General features: G+C 42.9%; 1 protein-coding gene across 27 annotated transcripts in view; it reads right to left on the minus strand.

The window, feature by feature from the left end:
• Celf2 (CUGBP Elav-like family member 2) overlaps positions 1-20532 on the minus strand; it is an 808061-nt gene that overhangs the window by 66629 nt on the left and 720900 nt on the right. For all 27 annotated transcript variants that reach the window (XM_058578648.1, XM_058578646.1, XM_058578647.1 and 24 more), the window contains 3 exons: positions 17406-17454; positions 9231-9365; positions 735-814 (listed from right to left, as the gene is read on the minus strand). In XM_058578648.1, coding sequence (XP_058434631.1) covers positions 735-814; positions 9231-9365; positions 17406-17454 — 264 coding nt within the window. The remainder of the gene's footprint in view (positions 1-734; positions 815-9230; positions 9366-17405; positions 17455-20532) is intronic.

Genomic DNA, 20532 nt, shown 5'->3' on the forward strand with positions numbered 1-20532 from the left:
GGTATGCATCCACACCAGAGTGTTTATCTTTCCTTAAAGTCACTCTCATCTCATTAAGAGATCAAATTTGAGCCTTCATAAAGGTTTCTTTGCTATTGCTCATCTTTAAGTACGGAGACCAATCTAATTTTTTTCTGGGGACTCTCAAAAATTAGCATCACGCTGTGAAGTGGGAGAAGTATTAACTTTCTCCACCATTCTTAACATGCAAAACCAGAATTTTATCTGACTAAATTACAGGTAGGTTGGTCCTGCATTGAAAAGAGAACCTTTTGACTTAGTACAGGGCAAGCAGCTCTGTGGGTGGGGGCTGTAGCTGTTTCACCCGCGCCAACCCTGGGGAAGGGATGCATTTGATCTTTTAGGTCCAGAAGGACACTTTGCTTAAAGTGCCCAGTGACTATATTGCAGGACCTGGGCTGCTCCATACAAGGCTCAACAGATAACAGTAGAGAAAGTGGAAGGTTTTTACTAAATGCATTTCAAGTCATTAGGGGGAAAATGCAGAGAGAAGAGGAAGAGAGAGAGCAGAGACAGAGAGGAAAGTGGGGTGGAGAGGGAGAGAGAGGGAGGAAGGGAGAGTAGGAGGAGGATGAAAATGAATGGATAAAAAGCAAGATGGTGAAAGTTTAAATCTGTGATTGTCATGTGAACAATCCACACAGGAGAGAATTGCTTTACCATTCCCCATCATTTGCACAAAGAAAACAAAGAAAGGGCAGATGATACAGTACCTCCATGGTCTGAGACTGATGCATGGCTTTGATTGCATTCTGTGCCATTGCCCTTGTAGAAAATGTGACAAACGCACAGCCTGTGGGAAACAAGGGGACAGGGAGCAGGAAAGACAAAAAACAACAAGACAAAAGGGTTGGACGCTTGTTAAACCAACACAGTCTACGAGAACTGCCACAAGACGACACTGTTCTCAGTAGTACATAAAAATAAACAACTTCTCTCTTTGGTTTTATCTTATTTTGCTTTTTATTCTCAGTGCTGACTTGCTAATCTGACCAAAGCAGAAAGATTTATTTAGTTTTTTTTTTTTTTTTTTTTTTTAAATGGCAACTTGGGGAGGAAGTTGGGTACTCCTTTTTTTTTGTTTGTTTCTTTTTTCAGCCACAGGGTTTGAAATTAGCAAGACCTACTTTGCATTTGCCAAAATAAAATGTTGCTATTTTCCATTTTCTCCTTGGCTAAGGATCTTGACACCGAGGGCATCCATACATCAGGGCTTTGTATTTCAAATTCTGTTGTTAATTTTTAAGAAGTAAATAAGAAAATACTCATACCAAGGGCAAACTAGTAAATTTCAAGAGTTCAAAATATCAGCAAATAAATATATCTAATTCCTTCTAGGCAGTTAAAAAATCAATACATAAGAATATAAGTTGAAGCTATTCAAATGCAAACGAATATATCAAATCCATTACAAATGACTTATTATTAACAAAAACCAATGCACTATTACTCTGAGAATATTCAATAGTGTGTATAAAGTCAAATTACAAAGTTTGCATTGGATTTGTTTGTATGAAAACCTTTATGGTGTTTCAAAGTTGTGACTTTCTGAAATCTGAGAGACTCGATCTACAATCTAACATACACAAGACAATGCACATTTCTCTGAATGTCTACTTTGAGACCTGCAAAGCTTCCTATGTTAATTTTTACTGTGCTCTTAAATAACTAGAATCTATGGTGCCAGTTCCAGCTTCTTGTAAGCGGCATTGGCCACCATGCAGGTCACCGCTCCAACTACACGGCTCATTGCCCTTTGCACTAATAAAAACACTGCCTTCTGAAATTTACATTTTATTCATCATACACCCTTGGGCTTCTTAGAGAAAAAGACTGTGAAATTAATGCAGATTCAGGCTGATTTTATAATAATACCACAGCACACTAAAAGCTTAGCTAAAGCAATACAGACTTATTTCACTTATGATCTCTAATGACTTTAAAAGTGCATTGATTTTCAGCTTCTTTAGCCTTGCACAGTTTGAACTTAGGTATCAGAGAATAATTTAGTGTTCCACTCAATTTCCTCAAAACATTATTATTATTACTACTTAAAAGATTTCCAAATGAAGCAGATCTAAACACTGAGAGGCTGAAGTCTATTGTCATTTCAGAGTGAATGCATGAAAGCAGAAATCTGGCATCAACAATACGAGATTGTTGCCCCTGTGGCCAATAAGCAAAATAGAACATTCTACATTCAAACAACCAGCAGATTGTTTGGTTTATGTAAATCAATTTGTGAGCCATAAAACATGTTTTCTTCTTTTGCTCTGCATGTGTACCTGGTGAGATTATCAAGTCAATACTGTCGTAGCACCTTTTAATCAAACAGTATTAAGAGAAAGCAGTGCCTGCCCACTACCCCCAACGCACAATGACATCCAGTCATGAAAATAAGTCAATGCATTTTTTTTCCTTTTTTGCATCATACTGTAAAATCATACACAAAAACTCTCTGTATATGGGAAATTCATCTTGCATTCACCTCCCGATTAAGAGGGCCTGAAGAAGCCGGAATGAAGTCTACTTGCCATGGATGTGAGCCGTCTCCTAGTTCTCCGACAGGAGAGTACTGGCGAAGCTTACTATTTAAACATGCTGCCTGTACCTAGGCTGACTGCAGCCTTTGTCATCAATAAAAGCAATTTAGTGGCCTTCTCTAAGGCATCTAGACGATGTGGGTAATAGAGTGTGAGACAGATGACAGTACCTCTCCTGGCGTCCATATCGATGCTGAAGGTCTAAAATTATAGTCTCAAATTTACCATCTGTTTCTAAGTAATCTCTCTCCAAAAATGTTATGATCATCACCGACATTATACAGAGGAAATAATGCTAAGAGATTTTTTTTTTTTTACTTCTTGCCTTGAGAGTACAATGGAGGCGAAAGCAAATCATCTAACGGAGACACATTTGAAACCATTCGAAGCCTGGACTAATTCTACTTTTAATAGTCAAAAAGATAGTGACATTCACTTCATTTGCTCTTATTATCCAGGCACATGGGTCAAACTGACAGTTTCCAATTGGAGGTTAAAAATGCATTAAAAACATGTAAAATGTCAACAAGAATCAATAAGGCATAGTTTATGCATTTTCCACAATTTCATACAAGCAGAACTTTTGTAAGTAACTTAGTGAGAAAGATAAAGCAATTAGCAGGTCTCAGAAGAAAAGTATTAGCAATAGAACAATAAAATTAAATCTCTACAAACTTGAACCATTGCCCTTTTCTCTATGAAACCTGCAATTAAAAACTTGACTGATGCTTCTCATTATACAATCCTTACCCCATCCAAAAACTGATCTGACAAATCTGATGACTTCTTTAACCTTTTTATTCTATTGGCAGTGGTGCAGTGAGAGGAGCTGTCTCCTTAGGGGCTTCTGTCAAGTTCTGTACTTGTGTGCTCTGCTCAATTACTTAAGAGAAAAAATTACCGTGTCACTTATAAAGTGGGAGTACATGTTGAAAACGCACTCACTATGCCACATTGGACGAAGGGCAACTTCAGAACCAAATGTTTCTTGGAAGAGTGGCTTGTTAACCTTTGTAATTTCACTAAAACAGGAGTTCACGGTAGTCCCAGGGATAGATTTTAATTTTCCTTTCAACACCACTGAAAACACAGTGATGGCTTTAGGATTAGGCCTCCAATCTGTGGCTTTTTATGAACATGGGGTCAAGTGAGCTTCTACCATTGTAACTGGCTGCTGGCTTTTCCTCACAAGCTAACTGGATGGTTTTCCATTGGAAAGAAGTAAGTCAAAATTGGTCCTCTCTTCTGGGTGGTGGAGGTTTCTGAGTCTTGAGAGGACATAACCCTGATCCTGTAGAGTTGGACCTTAGCTATTTTGGACTGTTGAGTGTACTAGCTCAGTCATCAATTCCCTGACAACTAAAATGCTGGAGAAATCAGACTGGGGGTAAAAAGTACAAGTTCAAAATAACAAAGGTGCATTTCTTTCTTTCTTTCTTTCTTTCTCCTTTTTTTTGGTTTGGGTATGAATTTGTGTGAATATGCAATTACACAGCAGCAAAAACAAAAATAAAATTCACCTATAAATGTGGCCAACCTGTTAATTTACCTTGAGATTACTAATAGGAATGAAAGGAGTTGAATTCCTTTTATTTCGGTGAGGTTGCCTTCTTGCTGCTAAAACAAATGGATGATTGACTGGGGAAAGGTTTCACAAAGTAATTTCCTCCTACAGACAGGGTCTAAGGAAAGCACGTAGCCCTGTCACAGAGAAGATTCTGGAACACATCTATTATACTTGTCATTTCATTTGAAAGGGTATCTTAACTCAGGTGTTCTACCATTTCTTTCAGCTGTAAGAGAATTTTACAGAACTATGAATTCTTGCTTCACACCCCCTCCCCCCAAAAAAGTATAGGTACTTTTAAAAGCACAAGCAATGTCAGGGCTCCTTGCTTTTTTTGCTACTTCTTTGAAAAAGGTGTGGCAGCCTGCTACATTTCAACTGAAAGAAACATAATTTAAAGTAACTTATGCAGCAGGGAAGAGATTTTAACCTATGGAAACTTGTTTATTAATTCCCTGTCAGTTGAACAAAGGCATTAATGCAGTCGATTTTTCTTGTTGTATCATTGTAGCCGTGGCAAGGGTGATTGAACACATGGTATCAGCATAATAGTGGGACATAAAAATTAGTCCTCCACTGCACCAGCCCCAGTGTTGGGTTAGTTTATTAACACTGGTGTGGAGATGTCCTTCATTATGGCACCTGAACCTACTTAATAGCTGGCAAGATCTCATCACTGAGATGAGGTTGGAAGATTGAATTCAGAACAAGATGGCAAAAGGCAGTCAATACTCCAGGGGGTATGTGATAAAAAGTTTCCACATATCTGAATGTTTAGGTATTGTGTGGACAGGGCTAACATAATCAAAACCGAGTCTTCTCCGTGTAGATGTTTGGGCGGTCAAAAGCCCTGTCCTAACATCTTGATCAGATACAACAAAAACAGATGAGGATTTAATGGCTAACTCCAGTCTGTGCTCTCCAACATCCCCGCAAATATTGCCAATTCATTTGTCAAGGGTTTTGGCAGGGGAATGTTGGAACACCATAAACACAGCTGGAATATTCTTAAACAAGCAGAAAGTTACCTTAAATGGTAGTGAAGATTTGACTACAGTTTATGGGAATGAAAAATGAAATAAATTTCTTCACTGTCTCCACAGTGAAGATAATTACAGATAATTCAACGGCTATAGTACAGAAAACCTTGTAGGATGTACCTAGACAGCCCATTCTGACTGTAGGATTATGGGTGAGAACTTGGATACGTTAGGAAATCAACATGCTAAGCTGACAATGTCAGACCAATACACTTGTTTAGAAACAGAGTTTTGCTTTTGTGAGCAAACATCTCAATTGGGTTTAATGGGTGGGCCTGTGGTTTCCTGCTGGTGTTTGCAGTGAAGGTTCCCCGCAGCAGGCCTCGAGAGGTCACGCTGCCATGCACAGGAGTCTGAGTATCATGAAGCTTCTTGAAAGCACCACAAACCATATTTTCCAAAACAGAAGAAACAGAAGAGAGGGCAGAAAGAATGGGTTACCGCCCCCAAGGGAGATGCCTACTTGGATGTGGGTAGATTGTCTAAAGTGGGGCGGAGTCCTAACCTCGAAGAGGAGCTTCATGTGCTTGGCAGGTGCTCAGTGGTTTTCGAGAAGCAAGTCTCCACCATTTCCTGAGATTGCTGCCCTGGAAGGTGGGATGGGGCTGGGGCTGGTGACCAGCAATGGGACTTTAAAAATAATCTTTCTGTCCAAGGTGTAGATGATAATTATTATTATTATTTTCTTTTAGAAAAAGACAGTGACTCTAACTTAAGGTCTAGCAGGGTGTGACAGGTACATCTGTGGGCCCTGTTGGTCCTCCATGCTGATGCAGTGAGGATAAGAGTCGGCAAGCCTGGGAAACCTCAGCATAATGCATACTAGGGAGGAGCTGAGACTACTGATGTGCCCGAAGAAATGACATTGGAACCCGTAGGGGAGCCAGTGAGGCTAAATGCTCCCTTTGTTTCCATTGCTACAGTTGAAGTGCACAAAAGCAGGGAAAGGAGCAACCACCAGGTTGCACCTCACCCTCCTAACCAAATATTCTGATTTAAGAACTTTCTTACTGCATAGTTTATAACGTGGTTTGATTTCAGGAGGTGCTTTTCAGAGCAGCCAAGCTTGTGTCGCTTAATTTTCATTTATTTTCTAAATAGCGGAGCCAGCAATAGACATTGGGAAAAAGAAATGCTGAGTGCCCTTTATCTGCGACACCGTTAATGGGAGGCACTTATCAATATTTGATTGAAAACTGAAATTCTTTAATGAAAGCAAAACACTAGCACGAAGAGAATTGTTCTTTTTAACAAATACACTGATTCAGGAGCAGGCCCCTATAACCAGGAGTCCCCGGGTCCTGCTAATTGAAAAAAAGTACCACTGTCTGTCTTATATTTCAGAACAAATGGTTATAAATGAGTATTTTCTTTTTTCCATTAGGGAATTCTCATCAGTTCACCAGAAATTATTTTTCCGTTAAAATGAAGCGGGGAGGGGTACTCTCCTCTTTACATCGGGCCAGCATTTGCATAAAATACTGATGAGTGGGCTCCCACAACTTGTTTCAGAAACAAACTGCTTCTGGTGTCAAGTGCTGGCTAATCAACCAAATGGCACATCAAATTAGCTAAGTTCTCCTTTTAAATATGTGTGTCCTGCTCTTTCCCATGGAAGTCGTGGCTGCCTTCAAATCCTGTGTGCAGAAAGAGCTAATACGTGCTCCGGGAGCTCTCAATGCCATGGGGCAGCAGTGCTGATAATTCCTGTACCTACAGGACAGAGGGACACAGTGACATGGGAGCCAGGTGCAATGGGCCGGGCCGAGCAGAGCCTAGCACTTCAGCTCCTAGCTCTCTAAGCCAGGTGGATGTGAAGTTTAGACAGAGGCCACCACCCCTGCGAGCAGTGACACTCTACAAGAGGAGCAGGGCAGAGATTTTCCTGCTATCGTTAATAACACTTGGGAAACTGAGGAATAGAGCTAGGAAAAGGAATCAACTAAGGTCACGTGTCGTGTCAGACTGGAACTTGGGGTCAGTGAGCTCTAAGCTGCCATAATTCTCACTGTGATTACTTCAAGGGCCTCCCTTTTTGTCCTTTCTCCATGTTTTATACATTGGGGAATGAAAAATGCCACTATGCTAACATGGGACTGAGAATAATAGCAGCAGGGACTAGGGATTCCAATTAAACCAGCAGCAAAAAGAGGATCACAAAAACGTCATCATGTCTTTCCTACACCCTTCCTCTCTCACTACACTATCTCTTCAAAGTGTATTCTTTTTATTTTTATTTATTTATTTTGTGTGTTGGGGATTGAAGCCAGGGGTGCTTAACCACTAAGCAACATCCCTAGCCCTTTTCAAATATTTTATTTAGAGACATGGTCTTGCTGAGTTGCTTAGGGCCTTGTTAAGTTGCTGAGGCCAGCTTTGAAATTGTGATTCTCCTGCCTCAGCCTCCCAAGTTGCTGGGATTACAGGCATTCGCCACTGTGCCCGGCCCCATGGTATTGTCTGCCTGAGTGTGTGGATGGAGATGTCTACATGCACAAAACGACAGCAGGACAATCTGATGGCCAGGTGTGATAAGAGTTGGCCTGGCCTGTGTCCATCACAATGATGGACGATTCTGGTTGATAGTGGCAGCAGCCACAGGTACAGATGAGCCTCAGACACTGGATTTGCCATTTAGGTATTCTATTTAATATCTGTTCAGCTTTTAGAAAATCACTTCTTTGAAGCGAGGGTTAAATAACCAGCATTTCAGAAGTGTCACAGAATGCTAAACTGCAATTTCCTTGCTGCCCTTTTTGATTCCCCCACTTTAAGCCATCTTCCAAAGAAAATTCAGGGATCCAAATCTGGGTTCTGCTCTGCCTCCTCTTAGTTTTCCTCTAGACTACCTCCATTTTGGGGCTCTGGAGGTAGATGTAGGTAGAACTTTTGTTCTCTGGGCCTTCAATTCTCAATTCTAGCAGCTGACATCATGAAGCATTATGTCAAAAAACAAAACAAAACAAAAACCCAAAAACCCAAATGTTCTTCCTCGCATGGTGCTAGAATTAGGTAAAACTAGTGAGATGGGGGAACATTGGCACCTTATACTTACGGCCCAACTTTTTCTTTCTGCATGTGGCTTGGGTGCTACTGATGGCCCAGAAGCAGAACTTGAAAGTGAACACAGTTCCTAATGTGCCCGATGGAAACTGCACTGGGAACTGTGCTGAGAAGAGAAGGAAAACCTCCCCATGTTTCAAAAATGGGGATTTCTTAAAAAAAACAAAAACAAAACAAAACAAAAACCCTGAAAAATGTTTTGCACATAGGTTTCCACGTCAGATTGGTCTGAAAGCTGCAGTCAGACAACTGTTAACACGCATGTCAACCTTCGTGCGTGGTTGAGGGAAGGAGGTTTGTGTGGTCTTGTCAAGGAGGAGGCAGACGTGGGAAGAGAATGGCCAATTCCAGCTATTTCCTAGAGTTGCTGCAAAAACACTGGTCTTCATCCTGGCTCCCAGCCACAGCTTTTACTTCCATCATGGTAGCAAAGGAGAGCCCACAATCTTCTTCAGAACAGGCATTTTTCTGTCTTGGGCTGGGGACTGCAGGGACTTCACTCTTTGAACCTTGGACAGACCCAATTACACAAAGCCCGTATCTGTCCTGCCCTGCACATGAGCAGTGACACTGCTTCTTGGCTTGGATGGCTGTTAAGAGGAACATCCCCTTACGGTTTCCTTCAGGCACAGGCAGCCAGCCAGAAGACTAAGGCAGAAACACACAAAGCCGTTCTCACCCTCCACATCTCCTCACCCCTCAAAATCTACTTCAATTTGAGGTTGAAAAGGGATGTGCAGTAACGGGGCAGCCCGTCAGCTTCCCCTGTGACAGTGATGACCTGAGCTAATATGCTGGCACTCAGACCTTCTCTACCTGGGAAGTAAAAGGTGATCACTTCAGCTACTGTGAAAAAGTTCAGGCTGGATAACTTCATCACATGGGACGTATTACAGGGTGACCTCCTGCTGTACGCCGTGCCTACATCTATCTTGACTGTGACACAGAGCTCCAATTAGCACTTAAGGAAAGAGGCTTCATACAAGGCACACTCACCTCGACTCAGCCCGTCGGGTCCCCGGAGAATCCGGCATTCTTCGATCTGGCCAAATGGAGAAAACATCACTCTGATATCGTTCTCATTACATTTCTTCGAAACCATTCCTATGAACAGTTTTCTGTCTTCCACGGCTAGGAGATGAAAATAATGAATGAGAAAAGCCCATTTCATCTTTTTTTCTTGTAATCAATGCTTCACTACTACAGCAAACCAGGACCCTGCCAGGCGAGATGGATCACAGTCCTAAGGCTAAGTCAAAACCCCAGCTTGTCTTCTTCCTCCACCCTGCACCTCATCCGGACTGTCCCTTCACCTTGCCCTCTCAAATGCTTCACCTCTCTGCAAGCCTGCTCTTGCTAATACAGATATCTTCTTAGGGCTCAGAACCCTGGGAGGTCCCTTTCACAAACACCAGGTGTTGGCTAGGATTACGATGTAACTGCTAAACGCCACGCATTTCACAGAGACGTTTTTGGATGCAGATTTTAGTTTGGGGTTTTTATAGATTTTTTTTTTTAAACTCTAATGACAGGGAAAGATAAAGGTCAGGAGAGGGAAAACAGCAGGAGCAAATGCTGTGAATCAATACATGGAACTTCATCAACAAAGACTCTAAGGGAAGAAAACATCCCCCCCCCCCGCCCCCGACCATGGCAGGGACTGTGGAGTGCTAACTAGGTTCCACACCTGGGTCCCAGAAGCCATTCTAGCAAGGAGAGAAAAGAACAGGCAACTGCTACCCGAGAATCACCTTGATGGTCCATGATGGGAAACCTTGATGAAAGAAGAGGGAGAAAGGACTGCCACTATTCCAGCCACTTGAAAGAAGGGTTCTTGAGGGACAGAGAGATGCATTTGGGGATCATGACAAGATGTGCAAATGGGAATGTGACGGGGGAAAGATGAGGCAAGTTTTACTTCAGATGATCTGGGAAATTTTCCTGAAAATCTCCACGCTTGTCCTCAGGACATGTGACCTACATTTAGCCTGAAAGGCAGGGTTATAACTCATTTCAGGACAATGCGTGGAGGCTTTTTTAGGAGACAGACCTTTTTTTAGGGCATCATAGAAGCCTATGGGGAGAAGTCCTGCTTATTTTCCATTGCTTCATTTCAATTAAAAAAAAAAGAAGAATGAAAAAAGGCTAGCCAGGCACCCTCAGACCACGGAGAACCCTGGCCTAGGGGAAGGGTGCTGTCCCAAGGTGCTGTGCACAAACCTTTGTTCTGAACCCGAGTCATAATTATGTCACTGCTATTCAATTGGCTTTTATTTCTGTTTTTTACAGTTCTTACCTGGACAGTATCTCATTTTCACTTAACCAATAAATATTTACTCTAGACTTATGGGGGCCGGTTGCTTCTGGAACCCAAGTTAAAATACGCGGTGTGGTCCCTTGGGAGGTCTGTTCATGGGACAGTGGTGTGACTTGGTGGACCACGCTGAAGCTGCTCTCTCTGGCTGAACGCTCAGCAGTGACCCAGGAGTCCCACAACTGTGCTGTCCAGTACTCAGCTAAAGGTACGTGTGACCACAAAGGCCCCAAGGGGGCTAGTGTTATCAAGGAAATGTTGATAAAAGTCCCATGTAACTAGTATAACTCTGGTGAACCTAGACCCTAAATGAAACAGCTACATGTTCTTTGTCACAAGAGACATTTTGTCTTGTCTGTCTCTAAGACAGATCCCTGAGGCCTTGGCAGGGGGAAAGGTCTTGCCTAGGGTCAGTCTATTCTGGACCATAACCCAGTTTCCTACGCCTGGCCCAGTGCCCTCTTCCCTCTCCTGTGTTTCTTCTAAGTTCAGAGGGAGCAGATGAGACTTAAAGAGAGCAGCAGCGGCTGTGACTGGGAGATGAAGGTTCTAGTTCCAGTGCTGCCATTAAACTTGATGTGCAACCTTGGAGACCTTGGGGACTACCTGACTTCTAGGACCTCAGTCCTGTCATTCATAAAATGAATATATTCTATTCTTTTTTCCTAAGCACTGTAGAGAATGCCTTCTCTGTAGCTCATGTCTCCTTTGCATCTCAAACATGAGCAATGAACATGGCAGCCCAGCTATATGCTTGGATTGACAGAAGCATTTGGGCTGGGGATGATGGCGACACCAGAATGGTATGCAGAATCCCTTCCACCCAGTCTCTCCATACCTGTGATAGCTCCTAAGATAACTGAGAAATGTTAGGGCTCTTTGAAGGTCCATTCAAACTGGACCCCGAGAAGCACAGGCAGGGTCTGGATAGACTAGCAGGGGCTGGGAGAATAAGGTACCGAGACTGTCTTTGAGGTGGATGGAGGAAAGCAGCCTGACTTGAGTACAATATGCACTGGCTCCAGCTTCATCTGTAGAGTAGGTGCTGAAGGGATAGGAAGCAACCAGACAGTCAAAGTTCATTGCTCCTGTTGGAGATGCAGAGGAGACATGAGCTAAGGAGGTGATGGGTTCTGATTCTTGGGAGAGAGGCTGTTTAGAACCTGACTCCCCTTATTTAGATAAATTTTTTTTTCCAGTGAAATACTTTTTTCTACCTTTAGAGTAAGTGAAGTACCAATGGTCTACTGTGAACTGGCAAAAGCCAAGTAGTCGAGGGCAAGCTAAGCTTTAGAAACACCATATGCCCCACAGGAGCTTTCTTTATGAAGGAGACTTTGTAGGATCCAAGGTCAGCATGCTATGATGCCTGGACTCCACACATGAGGACTGTGCCATGTAGGACGTGCTTGAGGAGATGGGTAGAACTGGCCGAATTGGGGCAGAGGAGGGAGGGAAAGACTTCTAGTTTGCAGTTCTTACTACTTCTTCCCTCTCACCTCTGGACTCTCATCCCCATGAAACTATGCCCTGTGTCTTCATGAGAATTAAAACAGACAAAGAAACAAAAAAAAGTCCTGATGTATTTCTTCTTACCTTGAAGAATCTGATTTTAGTTCTTTTAAATAAAAGCAAATGAAAAATTCTCATTTGGTCCCTGGTTTGACTGGTAAACTTATAATTGCGGTGTTTAACTAAAACAATTCACAGGTTTGAGCTCCAGGGTGATGTTATAGTAAATTAAACATGCGGCTCCTAAGCTAAAAATGATTTTTTCCTAAGATGAATATTAAGAATATGGAAAGCACTTATGAGGGATTCCTAACTTCCCAGCCATCACTAAGGATAACCTCAGCCAGGCAGTGAGGAGGAAGACAAGTCTCATTTTAAAAAACAAGTACTGGGCGAATTTGTGGCTCAGTGATAGAACACTTGCCTAGCATGTGTGAGGCCTCGGATTAGGGAGAAAAAAAGGAAACCCATGTCATCCCATGTATATGCTAATCTAAAGGCTAAATTCCTTCTCTGCACAGGTGGGCTCATGAGCGTACATAAAAGAAGCTGGACATTCACAATCTTCTAGTTGCCCAAGTTGCTCTGGGCTTTTCACAGTTGGGCCACGTTTGCTTTAATAGAAAAATGGCTATGACCAATTATATTCTGCTTTTCTCTCCACAGAATTTTTCCAGTTTTCCAGGAAAAATGTATTCATAAAATTTATTCCCAGGATTCCCATTCTAAAGATCCCTAACAGCTTTGTAAACATTTAAACATTTTAAATAAGCATAAATATCTTGAATTCACTTAAATTTTTCATCGTTTTTTTGATGATTTTGCTGGTGAGTTTTTCCTAAATATTCATGGGCAATAAGTGTCTCAATTATTTCTTTTAATCTATTAGGATATGGATTACTTAACCAAACCTACTGTATTTGTAATACTCTGCCAGGTATTTTAGGGGAATTAAAAGGGAAAAAAAAAAAACCCAAACAATGAAAAGGTAAATTCCCTGCCCCTAGGGGAACAGTTACTTCCTCTAGGACAGCCACTGAAGGAGCACAGGGACATATCTCTAGGTATTGGGGGCTCCATCACCCCTAACAATGGCAGAACAGGAAGGGTTCCACACCAGTGGTCACCTGGAAGTCCTTCCCCATGGCACAGTGAGAAAGGGTTAACATTTTAAGTATAAGGGTGACTTTTTAAAGTTAGGGGAATAGAAACTTCATTTTTTAAAAAAAATCACTAATTGTAAGTCTGTGCTAACACCCTGGTGCACAATCTGTCAAAGTCACACCTGGATTCGGGGCTGCCTGAATTAATTAACAACTTTTCAATGTGTTAGTGCTAACATATGGCATTTAATTACTGCCTCCAAATCTGTGAGTCTCTCCACTTTGAATTTCAAAATTATTTCTTCATCTTCCAGTAAAATCAGAAAGTGACTGGACGGAAGCCCCCTGTGATCCTGTTTTTAATGGAGGCTTTCGGGTCTTTACCCTTCCCCTGCAATATTTAGTTATCTGGACTCAGGCTGGCATTGAACTGGATGCACGGATACTGGAGGTTTGGGAGGCCTTGAGAAAAAGAGACAGTGGTCTTAAATAGTATTTCTCGATCCTAGGCCTCAAGGACTCTTGACAAGTCGTGAGGTTGGAAGGTTAAAGCAGGGTGGATTTAGATGCTCTGTCTGCTGAGTGGTAACAATCCTGTTCTCAAAGAAGCACGGCCCAAGTCAACACTGGCTCCAGTCAGAGACCCAGGCATGGGACCTGAGGCAACCTCCATGCTCCTTCATCCCTCACTGTTGAGATTGGCTTTAGCAACTGCATTAAAGTCTTGCACAGCTGGTACAATCTACTGTACAGCAAAGCTGGATGATATATATATAGCTGTATAGGGACTCACAGAAACACTAATTATATTTGTGCTAAATCCACGCCCTCCTCAAATCCACACCCATCACTCAGTTTTCTTCAATTAAAATAAAACAAAAATGAAGAAACAGCAAAAAAGGCGGAGTCTACTGATAATTGGATATTTCAATGTGCTCTTCTTAACGGTCCCAACACCTTATTTAGAATTGGATTTTTGCTTTTCTTTTGGACACCTGGCACAGTAGAAGCATAAGGGTGGAAAGCAAAATGTGGTGAGTTTGTAAGAATGTGCTAGAGGCTGCAGCTTAAATCAGAGCCAACTGAGAGAGCAGGCTATGAGAAGCCCTGGAGACTTAGGAAGTCCATTCAGTACAATCTGGCAGTATAGGGCTGATCCAAGATCAACCTAACATTTCTGGGCTCACACCACAGAGGTTCCCTTTATCAGACTCTCTAGATGGATATGGGCTTCAAAGGGTGATTGCTTTCTGGAATTCATTTGTCCATCACTAATTGATCTGTGATTAGCAGCCCTTTCTTGCTCAGCAAATAACAAAGTTTCAGAAATCTGAACACAGATAATGAAGACAGTAACTGTCTAACTGTGATGAGTCCTTTGTGCTGTGCATAAATGTCAGCAAACTCAATAAAAGTGCAATTAGAGCTCGTTATACTTCTTTCACAGCTACAGGAGCTATTTAGAGCATCCGAGCCAAAGAAATCTTTGTGCTCTTTGAGCTTTTCAAACTATGCTTACCTGTCAAAAATGCCTTGTGGAATCAGAAAGGGCTGCAGCTTTTATCACTTGCTTTAGAAAATTATACATTTCTTCTGATTCCTAAATCAGAGCCAAAGAGAATCATGAAACCTGTTCATGTGTGTTCAAGGTGTGGTTCCATTTGAGCCTCTGTAAGGCGGAACCCTTGAAATGTAGCTTTCAGTTCATTTATACCTTTTGGCTTTTCTAACTAAAAATTCAGAAAATGGAGATCATCCTACAAAGCAAAGGGAGAACTGGTCCCACTGCAAGGTTTGGGGGGTTCTTGTTATATATAGGTCATCATGTGGGATGAATGGCCTAAGTCCAGACATGTCAGCACCTATCACTTAGAACACACCAAAACATCTCCCTTGGCTAGTGGAATTATGCTGTTAATTTAGTGTAATGCAGCACCCTGGATATTCACCATGTGCCAGGTATTATGCTAAGATTTTTGTAGATGTCAACTTGGGGAACTCTCAAACAACCTTGTAAGGCAGGCATGACCCAAGAGTTCATACTTCACTCTGGTGAAGTCGTTGAGGCCAAGTGAGGTCAAGTGACTTGCCCAAGGACATGGCTAACAATCACAGAGCCAGGAGTCGAACTCAGACTTCTGGAAACAGTTCTTGCCTGCTACCCTAATGCTGCTTTCCATCAAGGGACACTTTCAGGTACTTTCCTAACCTAGCAGTAATGGTGCCTAGTGCTCCTTGGCTTTTGAGATCACAAAAGACTGGAGGCACTTATAACATGCTGGATTTATTCTGTTGCTGTGGTTCTAGACCCAAAGCAAATGTTATTCCCTGTGTCCAGAGTATCCCCTTCACAGCTAGAGCAACAAAACACTCAGAACTCCAGGCAGCTTGGAGTGGACGGGAGTCCTCAGCCAGGCTACGCACAGGCACAGCAGAAAGTACAGAAGAAGTTGCTTCATGTTGTCATGAATACAACCCCAGGCTCAGAAGTAAGGCAGACCCTTTCTCAGAGACTTTCATTCCATGGCCCTTGTCCTGACATAGTTTAGAAAATTATGGGGCCAAAGGACAGGGACCATCTCTTGGGGGCCAGAAGTTCTGAGAAGACCAGCTCTGATGGGATTCATCCCACAAACTCAAGATTCATCTCTCCCATTTACCAGTAAAGACAGCAAGCTGCAGGCAGGTCCCTTGGGGCAAAGGAGCTCCCAGGAATCCACACAGGAAACGGCCTTCTATGTAGGTACCATGTTCAGCCAAGAGCCATATAAAGCCAGGGGATATCTCCAGGTGATAACAATAAACAGCATTTTATGGAAGGGATCTATCACCAGGAATATTACAAATATTTCACCTAAGTCTCTGGAAGGAGGGGGTGGAATCCAACCTACGTGAGCTCGTTACCACCATTCTCAATGTATGAATGAGAAGATTCAAAGTTTCATGTACGTGAACCAGTAAGCCAAATGCATGTTCCATAAGGTCAGGGACATAGTCTCTTGAAGTCGTCCCTTCTTCAAATTCACTGCTGCACCCCCAGCCCCTAGCAACACGCCCAGCACACAGGAAGTGGTCAAGGGATGACTGCTGAATGCGGAAATGGAGCGACTTGATCATGATCTCCAAGCAAAGCAACATCAGGGCTCAGACCTCTGGCACTAAGGGCCATGGCCATGGCCAAAGCAGTGCAGGGAAAAAAAGGGAATGCACACTACTCAAAGCACAGGGCTCAGAAGACAGTGGGTGGAGGCACTTGAGTCCACTCCCCAAGAGGGGGAAGATGCAACAAACCAAGGGCTGGAAGCTCCTTCAAAACATTCTATTCTGTGAAGAAGCCAGAAAATGGATGTGCTACAATTAGCAAAGAAATACCTTGTGGAGAGATTTAGAGCCCAATCATAATTTACATTTGCAGATATGTAGATCTCTAAGTGCGTGGCTTCTGCCCTGATTACTAATTAATGAGGTACAAAACTGGCTGGTGGAAGGAAACGGTGCTGATTATGTCAGTCTTGTGGAACACAGGAGCTCTGTGGTCTAAGAAGGTAGATGATTCTTTTAACATACATTTCAGTAAATTAAAAGAACAAAACAGGGACAGAAGGTTTGTAGAAATGCAAGCAAAAACTTAAGACAGAAATGTGGGCTATCAACCCTCTAGGGTCTTGGAGAGGCAAATCCCAATTATTCATGGATCTCTCATCAAATGCGCATATATATATATATATATATTTTTTTTTTTTTTTTACAGCAAGTGTACCTTTATTTAATCAGCAGACAGAATTCTGCTGCAAATGTATTGGTATAATTTAGAGAAGACTGCAATAAGATAGTTAAAGAGGAACAAACAGAAAAGACAAAAAAATTAAAAAGTTGCTTAATTTTTAATGGGCAATTCCTTCCCCACTCATGCCATCTGCCACCCATTGGGCTCCCTATGTTGCATCGGGAAAGATACTGAGTAAGTGCCAAATGCCACAAAAACCATCACAAAGGGCATGCCCCCAAGCAGAGGGACCCCTTATAGCAATCTTGCAGAAGTCTTTACAACAGAGATAAATAAGATTAGGAACTGGAGTGTGCATTCCTCCAGATGTGCTGACCACCGTGGAAGTCTCCTGGAGCAATGAGCTCCACCTTCCTGAGGAATAAAGCTGCTGGGATTGGCTCCTCCCTTCCCCATCTGACTTTTTAACTTAAAGAAGCAGATATTATTAAAGGAGACAGTTGGTTACCACCTACCGTTTGACTTTTCACTATCTGCAGGTTTCATCTGAATGGGATGATGCATCTAAAAATACAAAAGTGAGAAAGTAAAGACAGATTGAACAACTGTAAAAGCAGTCTACAACATCTGATACGATTCAATGTTATTATTCTTTTTTTAAAATATTCATTTTTTAGGTGTAGATGGACACAACACAATGTCTTTATTTATTTATTTTTTTTAAATGTGGTGCTGAGGATCGAACCCGGGTCCCGCCCATGCTAGGTGAGCACTCTACTGCTGAGCCACAATCCCAGCCCTCAACTTCATTATTGATATCCTGCTATCATTACCAGGGTTCGGAATTAATGATAGGACTTCTCCCAGACAGAATTACCTATGTTAAAAAACAAATCCGAGTTTTCAGTTCAAGAATGTAACCATTTTCAGTCAGGGGGCACTGTAACACCACACTTAAAAGCTTAGGCTTTTGAGTCAGAACTTGAGTTCAAAACCACTCAATACAGCTTCTGCCTCTATGTGGTAGAAACTTCTGGTTCTGCCACTTGTTAACAGCTACATGACCTTGGGCCAACGTCTTAACTACTCTGAGCTTCAGTCTCCTCATCTGTGAGATGGAGAGAACACTTGTATAAAAAGGCTGAGATCGAATGAGAATATGTACATAGGATATGCCAACAGAAATCGGCTACTGTGATTGTACTATTAGGAGTTTAAGTGCAGATTTATCTTTGCTCCTACCCTGGCCATTCTGTACATCTGCTTCATGAATTCTTCCCAGGTCTCATAGTTCTGAGTAATTTATAGGTTGAGCAGTTGATTGATTTAGATGCCATTATATGCTGATTAAATGCTAGCATAGACTAGCCGTGCAGAGTCATGGAGAGACTGGAGGGAGGGAGGGAGCGAGGGAGGGAGGGAGTGAGGGAGGGAAGAGGGAAGGAAGTAACACAGGTGGGTGAGAGGGACCACTGGCCTCTGATCACAATCAGTACACACGCAGGGGTAGAAAGAACTTGCCAGGACAGGGCTGAGCTCCTGCATCGTGGCCTGGATGCTCCATGGCTCTTTATACAAAACTGATCCCACCACTGTGCATGATCCATAGTTCACGCCAAGTGCAGAATGCTACCACCATTTCCAATTAAAATAAATTCCTCAAACTACTTTCAGAGGTCCTTTTGCTTCATATTTCATCCCACCCCAAGGAACACAGAAGCCACAGGGTAGATGGAATCACTGGCAGTGCAAATGCTTTTTATTATAATGGGGCCCGTTCTCTCTGAACCTTTAATTTCCCCAGTGGACTTCCATCACTCGCAAGCCACAGCTCAGGGTTTTATCTAATTTAAATGAAAGGGGGAATGGTACTCGGCTCTGGCACTTATATGATGGGAAATTATTATCAGGTGGTCTGTGCGCATCTGACGTCTGCCAGGGTCTTCAGAATACAAGAAGGAAGAGGGAGGGCTGTGCAGGGGTAAGAAGCTAAATAATTCCAAGCTGCCTCACTTCCTGTAACAGACAGAATGGCCTTATGCACAGAACACAGGCCTTGAGATGCAGGGTCCACTACTATCCCCATTTCATCCATTCATAGACTCAATTTATGGAGCAGAGACAACAATGAGAATAGAATGTTTAGGGGTCCTGAGTAGGCCAGTCTTTTCAGAAAAAACACGGGATACATACCTTACAAAGCAGACAGAAGTAAACTGTGGAAACCCCTGATTTTGGCTGAGTAAAATGACCCCAATCTATCCTATAGTAATGGAGAAAATGACAAAATGAAATGTTCAGGAAAGACGACAGTCTTTGAGTAAGCTCTTCTGCCAGTATGCACGCGTCCACCCATTCAGCAAACTCGGGAGAAATAATCAGGCTCTAGGTGAAGGCCTGGGGACAAGGCCAAGGGAGGACGTTCCTCCCCTTGGGGTGTTCACTGTGTGGTGGGGGTGACGTGGCTACATGCAGCCAGCTGAGCACTGTGGCAATGCTGGTGGAGAAGCAAGACAAAATTTCAGGGAGTCCACAGAGGGGTTCAGGCACTTACTTCTGCCTGGCAAAAAAGGCAAAGATTTCCAGCAAGAGTGGAATCCATTTCCTGTCCTTGGACTTGCATCAGAGACAGGTAATACCTGTTATCTCCTTGACAGGATGGGATACCCCATTCAAAGATTCACAGGTTAAAAAAGAGCTCAGTTCCATCTCGTCAGGAGCTTATCACGTGAGTGAGGAAGGCGACGAGAAAGGGCTGAGAAGGCGGTCAGCATCTGGGTCTTAGCCTTGTGACTCAGGAGTTGACATTTCCGTCAACTGAAGAAGCAAAGCCAAAGGATCAAAATTTGTAGTGTAGAAAAGTCATTTTCGGCTCCAGTATGGAGGGTGGATTCGAGCCCAGAAAGGATGCAGGGAGGAGAGTTCAGAGGCACTGCAAACAGTTCAGGTGACACTGATGAAGAGTGAAACTTCAGTGGTAGCTGGCTGGTCATGGGGATGAGGGAGAAGGAGAACTATGGACCTGGGCCACCAAATGGATTAGGGGATCACTGCCAAGCAGGGAAAACGAGAGAGACCGGTTTTGGAGGAGGCTGGTGAGCTCAGGTCTGGATGTGCTAAATATCATGGGAGGTGATGCAGAGAGAAACTGGCCATGTGGGGCTCAAGGGCTCCCTGTGGGAGGCAGCCGTGGAAGCCACAGACATTAGCAGATCTATCAGGGAGGGACCTTAGAGTGAAAAAAGAGCCAGGGACAGAACTGCAAAGAACATGAGGAAATAGGTGTCTCAGGACAATAGAGCAAAGGGCAGTACGAGGGGCAGGAGAAGCAGGAGCAACTGGCCTCATGGGAGCCGGACAGGGGAGTTTCTGGAACAAGGGTGAGGCCACCAAGCAGGTGCTGCAAGAGGCTATGAGGCAAACACTGAAGTGTCATTGGCCCTAAAAAGTCCTTTAGGGAGTTTATCAAAGCAATGTCTGTGAAGCGGTGGGACTAGAACTACAGGTTGTAGGGGTGGAGGAGAACTGGGAGAACAACAGTGATGGGGACCTACAATATGGTAAGTAAAGATTACTAGTTTGAGAAGATTAGTTCCCTTTTAAGATGGGAAAGACTGACATGGGTTATTATACTGAAGAGAG

Source organism: Marmota monax, unplaced genomic scaffold, assembly GCF_021218885.2.
Source record: "Marmota monax isolate L192 unplaced genomic scaffold, Marmota_monax_Labrador192_F-V1.1 WCK01_AAM20220418_F8-fsc00072, whole genome shotgun sequence".
Lineage (NCBI taxonomy): Eukaryota > Metazoa > Chordata > Mammalia > Rodentia > Sciuridae > Marmota > Marmota monax.